Source organism: Myotis yumanensis, unplaced genomic scaffold, assembly GCF_028538775.1.
Source record: "Myotis yumanensis isolate MYYU_CA2020_CCGP unplaced genomic scaffold, mMyoYum1.0.hap1 SCAF_20, whole genome shotgun sequence".
NCBI lineage: Eukaryota > Metazoa > Chordata > Mammalia > Chiroptera > Vespertilionidae > Myotis > Myotis yumanensis.
In genome coordinates this window covers 6,412,071-6,428,410 of record NW_027223771.1, presented here as the reverse complement: position 1 = coordinate 6,428,410, position 16,340 = coordinate 6,412,071, and the positions used below count along the sequence as shown (strand labels likewise).

The following is a 16,340-nucleotide window of genomic DNA, read 5'->3' as shown; positions in this document are numbered from 1 at the left end:
GTGGTCGGCAAACCGCGGCTCGTGAGCCACATGCGACTCTTTGGCCCCTTGAGTGTGGGTCTTCCACAAAATACCGCCACACTCAAGGGGCCAAAGAGCCGCATGTGTCTCGCAAGCTGCGGTTTGCCGAGCCGCAAGTTTGCCAACCACTGCCCTAGACCTTGGTGCGGGTAAGCCTCAGTCAGGGGGCACTTGTTGAAAATGCTGAAACCCACCCACGTGAACTGGAGTCCCCAGAAGTGGCCCCTCAGGATGGCTCTCCGTGAAACCACGGTACGTCTAGTGGGAACAGCACTCACACAGCAGTGAGTCTAGTCTACAGAGGTAACTAGAGAAATGAGGCGGGCCACTTAACCATGCCGAATCCATGGAACTTCAGATAATCGTTCAGGTTCATTAACATTCTAAATGTCTCAGAGGTCAAGCAAGCTCCCAGCCTCCCACCTTAAATTAGGGTCTGATGCTTTTCTTGCAGCTTTTATAAGAATGTTCAAGAAGCAGACACTGAGTCTCGATGGTTCTAGGAACCACCATACGCCACTGGCCACTGAAATGAGTGAAAAGAACACTGGAACCTGCAGTTATGACACTGGCTGATGCTAAGCTGTGCTCACTGGTGCCAGGCTCTCAGCGCCTGATATACATGAACTCACTGAGGGGAAACGGAACAGAACACAGGCAATCTGAGAATCTTGAGACCAGTGAAGTGTGTAAGAGGGGATCATGTTGAATATTCAATTGTAACTTAATATTACAGCGTTGGCAATGCTTAATAACAAGCCACAACCCTATTGTGTGTGACTCAACAACCTGGCCTCCTCAACTGCGGGCTCCACGTCCGAACAACTTCCAACCCAGTGAAGAAACATCTGTTAGGATCATCTATAGTCTATGGGGAAACCTGTAGCAGTAAACACATAAATGTGTTTTCTCTGAGAAAATAAGCAAGCACTCATCCTGCTATTGCCTAATTCCTTCATGAATCATGATTTTCAGCATTATTAACCTCTAAATTAAGAGCTCATTTATAGCACAACATGCAAGTAGGTTAAGGAATGGAAAAGTCGCTCCTCAGGTTGTATGACAGGTATCAGACGACTGAACTAAAGCAAACAGGAACCCAACTGGACTTCTCTGTAAATCCTTGGTAGTGCCACACTCAACAGAGGTTCCTGTCCACTGACAAGAAATATGTCTAGAGAAGGTTACCAAACAGGAAGACTTCTAAAAGAATTTAAAATAGAGTCTTTATTGACGTATGCTAGAAAATGGCCATCAATGCACCAGCAGAGCGTAAGGTACACAAATTCTTCCTGTTTTACCTTGAGAAGAGGATGATTCAGTGAAACAATGATTCGATGAAGCAATGACTGGCCTATTCCCAAGGCCAACACAGGGACTGGGCATGTGTCAGAAAGATCGGATTAAATAATATTAAACAAACGCCACTCCACCCTCAACTACAGTAACCCTTTCAGACCTCGAACAGATTCCAGAGGTTAAAGCAGTGATTCCCTAAGTGGGCGCTACCGCCCCCTGGGGGCGCTGCAGGGATCCAGGGGGGGCGGTGATGGCCACAGGTGCTTTTGTTTTAACTTTTTTTGTATTACCTTTCTATTCTGAGTTCAATAAATAGTTTCATAATTTCAAACTTCAATGTTTCTAATTGACACCTTTCTTTACTATATTTTACGAAAAAGGTAGAAACATTAATACATATATCTTTGTTTAATTGCTATTAAAATTTTAAAAAAATTAATTTCCAGGGGGCGCTGAGTAATATTTTTTCTGGAAAGGGGGCGGTAGGCCAAATAAGTTTGGGAACCACTGGGTTAAAGCAAGAGGAGAAACAGATGAGGACACCGAGCTGCGGAGAAGCTAAGGCACACACCAGTTCGAGAGGCACGGACGGGACTCTGCCTTCCTGCTGGCTGATAGCAACTAGAGCGCTGACCACGAAACCAATGAAACAACAGAGAAAACAAGCCTAGTGGCTTTCTTTTCATCCACTGATGCGCAACATTCTCTAGGCCAGGGGCCCACTGCCTGCTTTTGGTACGGCCTATGACAAAACCTAAAAGTGGATTTTACATTGTTACATGACTCAAAAATATTATCCAAAAAAGAGGATTTTGTAACACATGAACATTACATGAAATTCAACTTTTAGTGTCTATAAAGTTTTTTCTGTTTTTTTGTAACCCTCACTCGAGGATATTTTTCCATTGATTTTTAGAGAGAGTGGAAGGGAGGGGAAGAGACAGAAAGAAATATAAATATGAGAAAGACATACGGATTAGTTGCCCTCACATGCTCCCCCTACCAGGGCCAGGGATTGAGCCTGCAACTGAGGGATGTGGCCTTGACCAGAACTGAACCTGAGCCCTCCAGTCTGCGGGCCAATGTTCTATCCACTGAGCCAAACTGGCTAGTGCTAAATAAAGTTTTAGTGGAACACACACTCCTGTTCACAAAGTTGACTAGTTGTAAGAGACACGATGTCCCAAAAAGCCTAAAATATCTACTGTCTGTCCTTTTCAAAGAGTTTTACAGACTTCTGTTTCCTAGTAAAAACACACACAGTGACTATGGCACATGAGGAGTTACCTGGGGAAAAGAGAACATGGAACACAGGGGAACACTAAAGCGTGTGTCCACGCTGCAGCCTTTCAATTCACAGCAAAGAGGCAAGTGTGACAGAGTGCCAGGGAGGAGAGGCAAGTGACCAGGCTTCACATCATTGCAATGCTGTGCACACAAAAAATCTCCACTCTTTAGACCTGACGATCTTCAAGAACTAAGAAGATGCTTAACATGTTTTCTCCAACTACATAAAGTGCCAACATACACAAAGCATGAGGCAGAGGTCTCCCCCATCAACAAATTACATGGTTCTTACCTACGGCTGCTCCTTAGAATATACCCACGGGGGAAGAGTCAAGAGGATACGTGTGCAGTGTTGTGTGAATCCTAGATTATAAATCAAACTCCACGCTCTCATTCTAGCTCAGACTGATCTTGAGCTAGCCATGTGACTCTGAACCTCTAATTCTTTTATCTATGAAACTAGAGGCCCGATGCACGAAATTCATACATGGGTAGGGTCCCTAGGCCTGGCCGGCAATCAGGGCCAATTTGTGGGGCAACCGGCAGGGTGAATGGGGGGCCTCCCCCGCTGGCACCTGCCTTGGCCGGCCGGCCCCGCCCACTCGCCGGCCAGCCCCACCCCCCACCGCCTCCCTCTGCGGGAGAGGGATGTGGGGGGTGGTAGGGGGGGACCCCCTGCTGACACCCGCCTTGGCTGGCCTGGGGCCTGTGGGCAGCTCCTGCGTTGAGCATCTGCCCCCTGGTGGTCAGTGCACATCATAGTGACCGGTCGTTTTGCCATTTGGTTGATCTGCATATTAGGCTTTTATTATATAGGATGAGGCACACTGAGCAACCAGAGGAATATTATCTCTCTCAACGCCTAAAACTAGAAGAAAAAGAAAACAGGAAAGAGATGAGGGAGTTTTCTATTTTTAAAAATGTTTTGTCTTCTTTATAATGGACAAGATACCACCACAATGGAGATAGCTCTCATGGGAAAGCAGGCATCGGGCTGTGCTCAGTGACACTAACCACTGCCCTGTTAAGGTGGAGGACTGAGAAACAGGCATTTGAATTCGAGGATATGAGTTTGTTCCTTCTCTTTTTGTAGGGGCTTCTGGAAACAAAGACACATGTGCCCGACCCATGCAGGGTGTGTTCTCTTTTCTTTCCCCAGAGGCAAAAGCAACACTGAGCCACCCAGGCATTAGTCATGAGTATTATCTGCACTAAGGAGGGGTCAGAACGGTCAGCACCTCCCTCCCAATGCGCTCCAATAAAACCAGGCTTGTTTATCACCCTTCAGACACTTGGAACAGTTTGGGAGGGTACAGTGCTGTTTATACCAGTGGAACTTTAAGAAGATATACCACTTAGCCCTCTGAAGAACCAAACCAGTGCACAATCTGGTCTAGACAAGGAGGACTGATGTCCTGAGAGGCAATATAACTGAGTGCGGTAACTTGATTTTCAGCTTCCGAAAGGTTTTTGCTTTTCTTAAACCAGCGTGGAATTTCAAATTGAAAGCAATGTTTCTCTCTACAAGTTAAAGTTCCTTGTTTTTAAAATTCATAGCTTTAAAGAAGAAGAAAAGTCATTTCAAGAACCTGAAGGAAAGCATTTTAAAACTTACTGAATATTAAATACAGAACTGCCATATAATCCAGGAAATTCACTAATAGGTATATGAAAACGTATGTCCACACAAACTTGTCTGCAAGGATGCATAGCAGTATTACTCACAATGGCCAAAAAAACAATCCAAATGTACAACAAAATGCGGCATATCTACAGAATGGACTATTACCAATAAAAAGAAATGAAATATTGATTGATGTTACATGGATGAACCCTGAAACACCATGCTCAGTGAAAGACCCACATACTGTATAATTCCATGTATATGCAATTCCAGAATGGACAAATCCATAGACAGAGAGAGGATCAGTGACCACCAGGAGATGGGGAAGAATGGGTGGACTGCTAATAAAAGTGGGGTTTAAAAAAAAAGTGGGGTTTCTTCTGTGGGTTAACCATACTGTCCTAAAATTAGATAGTGGTGACAGTTGCAAGACTCTGTAAAGCTATTAAAAACTACTAAACTGTGCATTTTACTTGAATGAGTATGATTTCATACTATGAGAACTACATCGCAATAAAGCTGTTATGAAAAAAGATAACATCTCGCCCTAGTTATTTTGGCTCCGTGGTTAGAGAGTCAGCCCAAGGACTGAAGGTGTTCGATTCCGGTTAAGGGCATGCACCTCGGTTGCAGGCTCGATCCCCAGCCCAGAGTTGGTGCATGCGTGGGGGGCAACCAATCGATGTGTCTCTCTCACATCAATGTTTCTCTCTTTCTCCCCCTCCCTCCTTCCCTTCCACTCTCTATAAAAAGAAAATCAATTGAAAAAATATCCTCGGTGAGGATTAACAAAAAGAAATAACATCTCAATAGAGCTATTATGAAAAAAAACCTACTAACCATTTTTTTCATCACTAAAAATGACATACTTCATATTGCAGACAGATAATATTGAGCTCTAAGTAAAAATCTCATTTTTGCTGCTATCAGTTTCTACATAAAGAAAAGGAGCCATAGCCGGTTTGGCTCAGTGGATGGAGCGTCGGCCTGCAGACTCAAGGGTCCCAGGTTTGATTCCGGTCAAGGGCATGTACCTGGGTTGCGGGCACATCCCCAGTGGGAGGTGTGCAGGAGGCAGCTGATCGATGTTTCTCTCTCATCAATGTTTCTGACTCTCTATCCCTCTCCCTTCCTCTCTGTAAAAATCAATAAAATATTAAAAAAAAAAAAAAAGGAAAGAGTCAGGTTTAAAAGGGCTAGCATCCCTTCGGTAATTCTCATTTGGTGACCCATTAAAGTTGACGACAAACTGAAAGGTCTTGGGCTCACAGGGAAAATAAAATCTTTTCCATTCCCATCTCCAAGGGATCCACTCGGAAAGGCCCATTACACAACTCTGCCCTGTGGCCATTTAGGAAAGCTTAACTGCACAGCCACGGTTACATGTCATGGAACGAGAGAAAGGAAAAAACACTCCCCAAAACAAAAAAACAAGGCTGTAAATCAGACCCGCCAGGCCACGCTAGACACAGTTTGTGCTGGTGAAGATCGAGGCCACTCACCGTCTGCGTCTTCAGGCCTTGTCTCGTCCCCGAAGGCGCAGCCGTGTCACCTCCAGACGCCTCTTCAGGAACGGAACTCTGCCTGGGATTCCTCAGAAAATCCACCTCATCGTCAGCCTTGGTGTCTGGCATTTCTGAAGAGAACACGAGGGTTACAAAGTGCATTTGGAACATTGATTCCTGCGCCTTACTATTGACACAACATGCTCCGGGTTTCATGTGTTTTTGTGTGTTTTTGTGTTTTTGCTTTGGGGCTACATGGAAAAGTATTCTTTTACTTTCAGGAGTTGGTGTCATTTCTGACCCTATGCTGAGCTATTCCTTTATTACATGGCTGCATGGTTTTCTCTGGCTTTCGTATGGGTTTGTAGGTAAGGGAAGGTCCAATTCAATGTTTATTGAACTTCCAGTTTCACCACTGACTTTTCATGACAAACCTGAGTGTGGTGCTGACTTACATATGCTCCAAGGTACCAGATTAACAGCTGAAGCTAGGCGGTCCATCTCCACCATCATCCAAGAGGCAAGAGATGCTTGCATATGTACAGGACAAAAAAGAAAGCACGGAGGTAAAGCCTTTGAGAAGAGTCTTTCTTTTAAAAATACTACATACAGCCTGACCAGAATGGCTCAGTGGTTGAGTGTCGACCTATGAATCAGGAGGTCATGGTTTGATTCCCGGTCAGGGCACATGCCCAGGTTGCAGGCTCGATCCCCAGTGTGGGGGCATGCAGGAGGCAGCCGATGCATGATTCTCTCTCATCTACTTATCTCTCCCTTCCCCTTCCTCTCTGAAATCAATAAAAATATATTTTAAAAATAAAAAACACTACATTCACTCATTTACCCAGAACTGCAAATGGTAACACTAACTGTTCTAGTAAGTTATTGTTTTTACTTTGTTTCTTCCCAAACCAAGACATAATCACAAACTAGCAATTCCTTTTTTAAGAAAAAGTTTTCCTTTTTTCAGAAAAAGTCTTCTCTAGAATTATGCTCAACGCAGACCAAACAACAGTGGTTACCTGGTCACCCTACGGGTAAGCAAACACAGGAAGGACGTGCTAAGATGTCTGAAGCAAATTTAGGCTTTGGCACTTCTTTGAAGGGGACTGATGACCGAACAGTCCAAATTCACCTTGATAATCCAAACACAAATGCAACGGTCATCTCAATTTCACCTGGAAAACTTCCTGCGGTTGTTATTAATCTAGTCATGCCACTGCTCTGGCACAGAGAACTGCTCCCTACACCAAAGGGCAGAGAGGCTTCTTTCACCGAAGAACAGACTATATTAAATCCAGTGGCCTGGTGCACGGATCCATGCACATTGAAAGGAGATTAATTAGAAGAAATATTTTAATATTGCTATTCGCCCTTTCTAATACACGTGTCAGAGATGAAAGAAAATTAGTAAAATGTATATGAAAATAATATATAAATTGATCAATAAACAATAACATGATATAACAACAAAGACATGATATAAAAGCAACAAAAACATCATATAAAAACAATGACTGATAAAATGATTGAACTCATTCTATTATCTCCCTGTACACCACATTAAGAGTAAAAACACTTTCAGAGCGCTTGACTAATTTCCCTTGTGTAACTTTAACGTCACACGCTCTTTGAACTCGAGAGAAAGCAACATATAACTGACCATGTCAGAAAACGGGTTCAGGTAGGAATATTTCTACTCTGTCTAGAGTTTGTCCTTGTGACTTATCAATAGTCATCGCAAATGCTGGCATCACAGGAAACTGTCTTCAAATTAATTTAAATGAGAGGCCAGTGTCAGACGGGGATAAATCAATTCTTGGAATCAGAACAACCTCTCCTTCCACAGATCCTGTTAATATTTCAGCTTCAATTATGTTAGGTCGGTATCTTTTGATAATAAATCTAGTACCATTACAAAGACCCCATTTACTATTAAGATTCTCATTAGCAGGATGATTGCACCTTTCAATTTCAATTTATGGCACAGCATTCCCAAAGGAGTAATACCATTAAGAAATTCGATGGGAGCTTTATATGTATTGCGAATGTGCGAGTCAATGTTTATTTTTAAATTGCCAGTGTGCGTCATGTACCGGATGGTCGGACGGTCGGACAGACATACAGTTGGTCACTTAGCCTTTTATATATATAGATTTTGTCCTAAAAGGACACTGTGACATGCACAAGGATCTACTTTAGATTTAGGAAAGTTACATTTCTATAAACAAACCTTTATAAATCTCTTCTTTCTTTGCCCCTATAATTACATAATCTTACTAGCAATTTAAAAACAGGCAAGGAAATCCAAAGAACCAAACTCAGTCCTATATTTCAAAAATGTGATTAAATTAAAAAATCTAACTAAGCCATGCCCTTAGAAGAATTTCAAGGTGAACCAGAGTAGATTTTTTACTGTTGTTGAGTTTTATTTTATTTATTTGGGGGGATGTGATTTTTGGCATGACCTTGCTATCCTATGCCCATCAACTGATAATACGGATTTTTGGCAAGCATTGGCCAGTCGCAACGGTAAACAGTGATTACTGACACTTGACTGGCCTGGCTTACTCGTGTACAACCAGGTTCCCACAGCCCTGAGACCAATGCTCTTGGGGGAAGGGCTCACCCTCTCTTTCTACCCAGAAGCTGTGTGTTTTCCCCATTTCAATTTCTATTTGGCTTCATCCACAGCAGCAAATAACAAAACAGAAGCCAGGGCCCTGGGGCTCCTCCCAAATCAGCAGGTAAACTCATGTCCCTGCACTCATGAAACAGGCTGGTTATGCTCATGAATGGAACATGAACTTCCTAGAAAAAAAACCCTTTGCTCTGAGATCACACTCGGGGCTTTTTTTCCAGGGCAATGTGACCAGGGGCTTTCCCCAATCCGGGCTATTTTTCTGAAGAAAGCACAGATTTTTATCACTGGCCACTTCTCTCTGTAATTTGAGACCATGAGCACCGAGCACATATGACTCCTCTTGGTAACTGAACAAGTAACTCGCCCACACAGATCAACCAACAACCCCAAACCCAGAGATACCGTTGAACTGGCATTCATCGCATTTTCCTTCCTAAAACTTGAAGATCTTTTCTATATTCAGGTGCTGATAAATATCAAGGTCTGAAATTCTCCCTGGTTTCTACCTTTCTGAGGGCACTGCAGACACAAAGCTCCTATAGTTCACGGTGCCTTGTGTTAAGTATCTCTGAGCCAGAAAGAGGAATCATTCCAGCGCATGTGGCCCAAGGCGCTGCACCCAAGGGAAAGGAACCCGGCCAGGCGTCAGCTTACAGCCGCTCCCCTTCTTCCCAAATGTCAACCTGCCGCGCCCCCAAAATAGACTTGTTTTTGTGCCTTATTTTAAAGAGTAGAGACCTCCTCACTGAAATTCTGAGAGAGCAGCCAACAAGTTTCTCCCACTAACGTTACAAAACATCAATAAAACTAACATCCTAAAGTCACCAAAAAATACTACTGAACGTTTCTTAAATACCTCAGCTGAATTTAAAAAAAAAAAAAGGTTATAAATGATTAACAATGCTTCTTCGGGGAAATGACAATTGTGTTTGCACTGCTCTATTTCCTAAGCAACGCCTTTTCGTGTTCTGTTTGTTCATTTCTCTACACACCCCACCCCCACACGCTTAACTCGTACTGCACTTAAAGGGATTTTCAAAAATGAAGAAAAAACATCAAAAACACAGTCAGACAACAAAAACAAAACAGGCTAGGTCTTACCTACAACAGCCTGGGGCCAAACATGGAGACAGGTCCTCTGTCTATACCTGCTGACAGGTGGTGGTATCAAAGCGAATCGAACTGACCTTGACAGGTTTCGGGAGTTTCAGCTCCGGCCAACTCCCAGGGAGAAGTTTTATTCAGAGAGCTGGTCTGCCCTGCGCAGTGGGGGTGCTCTGCTCTGTGGACATGGAGCAGGCGGCTGTGTGAGCAATCAGCTCGCTGCAGCTGCTTCACCAAGATAAGCAGACACCACGTCTGCCCTATGACAGCAGCTCAGCAGACTGGGCTGGGGCGGAAATCCTGCATCCTATGCCTGCACCGTGCAGCGGCCTGCATTCCCAGACTGCTGCCCAAAAGCCACAGGCCATGGGACGGGAGGTCTGGTCCTAGAGCAGGAAGAGGAGGGGGTGCGCCCCCGCCCCCCACGGATGACCTAATACCACCATGTGGGATGTGAGGCCATCGGCTTAGGCCGACACTTACAGCTAGTTATTCATGAAACCACTCTGACTCTCAATTTGTTCAGAACACAGACGAGGATGGGGGAAGGAGTTTCAGGCATGTAAATGAAACACTCTATTTCAGCACCATCTTGGATGGCTCTAGAGAAAAGGCCTAAGCCATGTGAATACACGCACCTGCTAAATTCCTTTATCATTTCAGAGCAGCGGGGACCTAGCAGACATGGAGTTCCAGGTTAATAGGACCATACCGCCCACCCGACCCCAGTGTGACAGACAGAGCACCTACAGACTCAGGCAATCGAGCCAGGGGTCTACAATACAGGAAGCAAAGTCTGTTCGGCACTGGGGGCGAGGGGGGGCGGCGGGCGGGCGCGGGCAGGGGCGTGCCTCTGCTGGGGGTGGTGACTATTCCCTTAGCAGCCTGCCCAATGAATGCAAGACCTCTAACCAGCAAGGACACCTATATTCCTACCTGCACATCACACAGACGCTCAGGGAGCTTGTCTCTCAAGTTAACTTCACATCTGCTTTGCTCACCTGTTGCTGGCTCAGGTCCTGGAACCGGTGGAATGATCTTCTCCGGCTCCTCCCTTCCAGCAGAGCATCCGGCAGGGCTCCGGGGTGTTTCTTCACAAGTACTGCCCGCTGCTGGGGTCTCCCCAGGCAGGAGGGCGTGCACTTTCCCGGCAGAAGCGCTCCCCAGCTGGCCAGCCCCTGGTCCTGCCTCCGCAGGACTGGATGGTGGCAGGTGACTGATGTCGCCCTCTGTGAGCAGGGCTCCTGAGGCCCTGACATGCTCGATGACGGCATCCACTATACGACTCGCAGCCTCCTCGATGGAGTCTGCAGTCTCAGGCAGGTGCCCGGCCTCGGCAGACACAGCGTGAGGGTCAGGGGGAGCACCCTTGTCCCTGCCGGGGGCCTTGTCATCACTGGCGGAGAGCCCTGCCTCTGCGGGGAGCTCCTTGGCAGTGGGCTGCAGGGGGGCGGAGCGTGTGTCATTCATCTGTGCCCCCTCGGAGGCATCCCTGCGACAGCTGAGGTGGGCTCCCTCCGGCTCCCCTTTCTCCGAAACAGCAGGCACCGTCTCTGGGGCTGCAGCAGCCTGGAGGTCAGTCCCACCTTTGTCTGGTAAGGCTCCTGGCAAAACCTGGATCCCGTTCTCCTGGCGCAGCAAGACTTCCGGAACGGGCGGGTCCTGGGCACTGTGTGACAACGCCGTTCCCCTGGCTTCCGCAGTTCCTTGTAGCGCGTTACCCACTGCCACATCCAATGCCATGTTTCCACTCGCCTCGCAAGCAGCGGTCTCTCCCTGGGCTTGAGCGTCTGTCACTCCATCCACAGCAAAAGGTCCATTGCAATTAGGAGCCCGAGATGCATCTGGGGACAGACCCGGCAGCAGAGGTGAGCTGCTCTGCTCCGCACCCACGGCTTCCTGGCCCGCGTCTGTGGCCAGACCTGCTCCCGGTGGCACCGGGCTCTGGGCGGCCCCACCTTCAGTCAGCAGTGAGGCTGGTGGGGCCACTTCCTGGTTGTGTTTAGTTTCTGCATTCAGACAGGCCGAGGGTGTGCCCCGGGAACCACCGTGTTCAAGTGCTTTGTCCCGGGCACAGGCAGCTGTGCCAGGTTCTCCCTGGACCCCAGGTGACTCCTGTCGCGGAGGGTCTGTTCCCTGCTCTTCCCGCAGCGCCCCTGAAGGAGGCGTGTCCTCCTTAGTGGAGGAGCAAATCACTGCTTTAAATCTGTCACCTTGTCCCTGAGCCGCAGAGTTTTCTGGAACCACCGGGCTGTTTCCTTCTTCAGTCAAACTGGAATCAGAGGCCAAGGGGGCCTCAGCCACATGTAGCCGGGAAGAGTCGGTGCCCTCCTCCATGGTCCTAACTTCAGGGGCTGCTGGGAGGCAGGGGTCCTCCTGCTCCCCCCCAAATCCTCCAGGACTGGCGTTCCCCATGCTGGGCTGAGGATCCAGGGCAGTGGGGGGTGTGGGCAGGCCTGCTGCACAGTCTTCTAGTGGCTGCTTATCTGGATCACTCCAATCTCCGCCATCTCTACAGTCTGTAGCGGTATGTGGCTGGGGAGTTGCTGTTCCCTTTTCGTTCTGGGAGGGGACAAGAGAAAGTGCGTCATCTTTCGTTACTGATTCACTGCCTGGACTGCCTGCCGGAGAGAAAGTCCTGCCTGATGTCACCGCCTGGTCTGGCACTGGCTCTCGCTCTGCTTTGGGGAAAACAGCGTGTGGAGGCAGCTCCACTCCAAGCGCGTTTGTGAGAGGTGTTTGTGAGTTCACACCTCCTGTTTGGCCCTCTTTATCCAAAACTTCAAGGGGACAAAAACCCACATCTTCCTGGGTGTCTCCTACAGGGACAGGGGTGACGGGCTCAGCCTGTGGGCCTTCCGGGCAGACGGCAGTGGGCGGAGGCTGTGCGTGGGGCGGGCCTGTGGCGGGGCCTCCAGGCTGGGTGACTGTGTCATCACGATGCTCTGCACCCAGCGCACCACTAGACGTCACTGTGCTCTGTCCACCGGCAGGGGCAGCTCGAGGTTGGTCATCTCCAGGTGGAGAGCAGATGGGTGGCTTGTCGTTCTGGCTCTGAAGATGAGGTGAATTCGTTTCTGCTTTCTCCTTTGGCAAAGCATCTTTCTGTGGCCGGGGGAAGGGTAGATCAGCGGACAACACCGCCCCACCCGTGTGTGCTAAGGGAGCGTCCATCTTGCCATTTGCAGCAGCTGGAACGCTGGCAGGGCTCTGATCACCAGCACTCGCGTCACAACGTCTGGAAGTTTCTGTTTCGGCAGTTTTCTCAATAGGGGCTCCTCCATTACTCAGTACAAGTACCGACTCAGCAGGCGTCTCACCGTCCAGGGAGCTGGTGGCAGACACGCAGTTTGGAACCATGGCTTTATCCACAGGCTGCCTTGTGTCTTTGACGTGAGAGGCTCCAGCTGCACCGACATGAGAGTTCTCCAGTCTTTCCTTTGTTCTTTCCCCGGCTTCGAGCTCCTTCTTCTGGGTGGTGGCATCTGGGTTCCTGAGACCACGTTCCGCTCCCTCTGCGGTCTCTGGGACACCAGCATCTCCTGTTGACCTGCCTTCCTGTTCACCTGCAGGGAAATGCGGGGCTGGGCCTGACTCCATGAGTGTGACTCCCGGCAGGGCAGCACCCCCACTGCTCAGAGACCCCTGGGCTGTGGCGGCTGTGGCCGATTTTACTTGAGTTTCTTCACTTCCGGTTTCACAGGGTGGAAGGCCTTCTGTCCCCTTCTCCCCACAATCAGACATGCTCTGAAGGCAGCTTTGGGGATTAGACCGAGTCTCAGAGTCCACGGTAGGCTCCGCCTCTTCCTCTTTTCTCTCCACGTCTTTATTTTTCTTCCTACAGGAACAATCTGTGTTCTCTTCCTTGCCCGCGCTGGAGAAATCAGAGGGACGTGCCACCTGCGCGGCCGGGATCCCGGGGCCGCGTGGAGAGCTCTCCGCACCGGCAGGAGGAGAGGAAGGCTGCGGGCTGTCCGTGGACCCTGATGCGCAGGGAAGGAACGAGCCATCTGCATCTTGGGCAGTGAGCAGACCTGAAGGATCCTGGGCTGTCACCATTAAGGGCATAAGATTGTCCATCTGCTTGAGGTTTGTTTTCTAAAAGGAAATGAAAGAAATTTTTTAAAAACTGTTCATGGGAAAAGATGTCACTGACACCCATCAACAAAAACCCAGTTGGAGAAAACTGACTACCATTCCAGCTCTTCTGAGGCTACACAATGAGCTGATCTAAATAAAGACAGAGAAGTTTCTCCTGTTCCTGGTATCACTTTTCTCCCTTATAGCTCCATAGCCGCTGGAGTGATAAAAATAAACAATAATATAAAAGGTGAGCCCAGGCAGTGTGACTCAGTGGTTGAGCATCCACCTATGAACCAGGAGGTCCTGGTTCAATTCCCAGTCAGGGCACTTTCCTGGGTTTCAGGCTCGATTCCCAGTGGGGGGCCTGCAGGAGGCAGCCGATCAATGATTCTCTCTTATCACGGATGATATCCCAGTGATTCAGGATTTCACTAATTGTTCCATCCCCCTCAGGAGAGGCCACAAATGGGTTAAATAAAACTACAGGATTGCTCCCTAAGGATGTCATTTTGATCAAGATAAAAAGAAAGCTGGTTTCTCTCTCTCCCTTCCTCTCTGAAATCAATAAAAATAAAATAAATACGTAAACAAAGGCTTCTGTGCTATGCTCCTTAGCATAATCTAAATTAACTTGCTTCCAGTTCCTGTTGAAAGCATAACAGTTTCCTAAAAATTAAGAACGCAGTTCATTAAATAACAGACAAACATTACAGAACAGAGACTGGCAGAAACAAGTGGCATTTCTTGAAAAAACATTAGATGCTCCTAACACATGCATCCTCGGACAGTTTCTGTGTCTCATGTTCTTTATCAAGGATTCCCATACCTTGAGGTAGCTTTAACACCTGCAAACTGACAGTTTCAGCTGGACTCTGATTCACCCAGAAAGAAAAGCCCGCAGGAAAGCCTGACTTCCTGCCAGTCATTCACAGGAAAATAATATGATACCTGTTCATATTGGGAAAGGCAGAGGCAAGCTCCACATCCAACTCTCCAATGCAGTGCGTCGGCCTGCTGGCCTCAGAAGTAATGCCTGCTCCCCAAGAAGCTTCTGGCACTGAGCTGACCCTAGATGACCTTAAATGAAATTATTGCCAAGCTTTTTCCAAATCAAATCATCTCTGAAATAAACTGGGTGGAAAAATGATCTAAACTTAGCCTTTCAGATGTTATGGCCGGAGAGCGGTACCCACATGACGTTCGTATTATCCATAATCAAAGCTATCAGGGAGTCTGTAATGTTTTTATGTCTGGCAACAACTTCATCTTGGAGGCCTTGAGTGGATTATAAAATCTTTTATTTTTTTTTTAGTGATCTTTGTACCATACAACTATCGATTCAAATACAGCAGCACTATCATCCCTCATTTAAAAAGTTGTGAAAAGGCTTTTTTCTGAGAAAATCTGGTTCTTGTTCTTTAGCAACAATAGCAGAAGCTACTTTGCCCATTTAGTTTTATAAAGTTAAACCAACAAATTTATAAAGACAAACAGACAAATTTCCTTTCATGCCAGGAAAATTTAGTTCTGGTTGTTACATATTTCTATATCTGCAATGTGTCTGCGTATCTTTCATTACTACAAAATCCAATAAAAAATTCTCTCAGCCTCCTACTGCTACAAACCCAATGCTAGTTCACATCTATAAGCAGAAACACTGAATATTGCTAAAACACTGAATATTGCTTTATTTACAGGTTTCGCAATCTTTAAGGGAAGCGTTTTTGTTTTAAATATAGCCAAGGTTCACTGGGGGAAGGAGTGAGGGCACAGAGGCCTTAGAATGGAAATTTCTGCCTTACCATTAGCTGCTGTTGGATGTTCATAAGTTTAAAAATGTGCCCAGTGCAACTGTCTGCAGGAAGTGGGGGTTCATGGTGTGCCTGGGACTCTGAGGTTAGTGTGTAGACATCCAGCTCCCGGTGATGCCTCACAGAACAGTCTCCACAGGGTATTTCATAGGACAAACTGCTCCAGGAGTCCGGTTCTCCAGCATTCTCCCTGTAAGCAAGCAACCTATGGTTAATGCAGCTCCGTCCCGCCTCCCGGGCACAGGTTGGACCCTAAATCTCACACAGTATTGCCACTCTGACTGCTTTTTTAAAAAATTGATTTCTGAGAGGAAGAAGGGGGGGGGGGGGGGTGGGAGAAACATCAATGATGAGAGAGAATCATCGATTGGCTGCCTCCTGCACGCCCCACATTGGGGATCGAGCCCGCAACCCGGGCATGTGCCCTGACCGGGAATTGAACTGTGACCTTCTGGTTCATAGGTCAACACTCAACTACTGAGCCACGCTGGCCGAGCCCTGACTGCTCTTTGAGGCTCTGCAGGAGAAATCTGGTTTGGACAGTTCCCCAGTGATTCGGGATATCACTAATTGTTCCATCCTCCTCATGAGGCCACAAATGGGTTAAATAAAAACTACAGGATTCCTCCCTAAGGATGTCATTTTGATCAAAATAAAAAGAAATCTGGGTTCTTAAAATAGTTAATGTTATGCTAACAACCCAATAATGAGGAAATGTAAGGAGGATGACTCTAGCCTGGTTTTCAACAGAAGCCAGGCTTGTTAAACATTTCTCTTAAAACTGGCTACACCATAGACGGTTATACTGGGTATGGAAGAGCCTATCACCCCACCCATGCAATGCAAGGGCACTCCAACTGTTGTTAACGGTAGGAGGAGGAAGCACATTCAAAATTCTTAAGTAGTCCACATAGAGAAAACTACTACAATGCCGTATCATGTTCTCCTTGTCAATACTGTGA

At 47.1% G+C, this 16,340-nt stretch overlaps 1 protein-coding gene across 9 annotated transcripts in view; it reads right to left on the bottom strand.

The window, feature by feature from the left end:
- The window catches only part of AKAP13 (A-kinase anchoring protein 13), a 160,205-nt gene that overhangs the window by 82,537 nt on the left and 61,328 nt on the right, over window positions 1-16,340 (bottom strand). For all 9 annotated transcript variants that reach the window (XM_070400388.1, XM_070400389.1, XM_070400391.1 and 6 more), the window contains exons 6-8: window positions 15,370-15,568; window positions 10,486-13,582; window positions 5,734-5,867 (exon numbers count right to left, since the gene is read on the bottom strand). In XM_070400388.1, coding sequence (XP_070256489.1) covers window positions 5,734-5,867; window positions 10,486-13,582; window positions 15,370-15,568 — 3,430 coding nt within the window. The remainder of the gene's footprint in view (window positions 1-5,733; window positions 5,868-10,485; window positions 13,583-15,369; window positions 15,569-16,340) is intronic.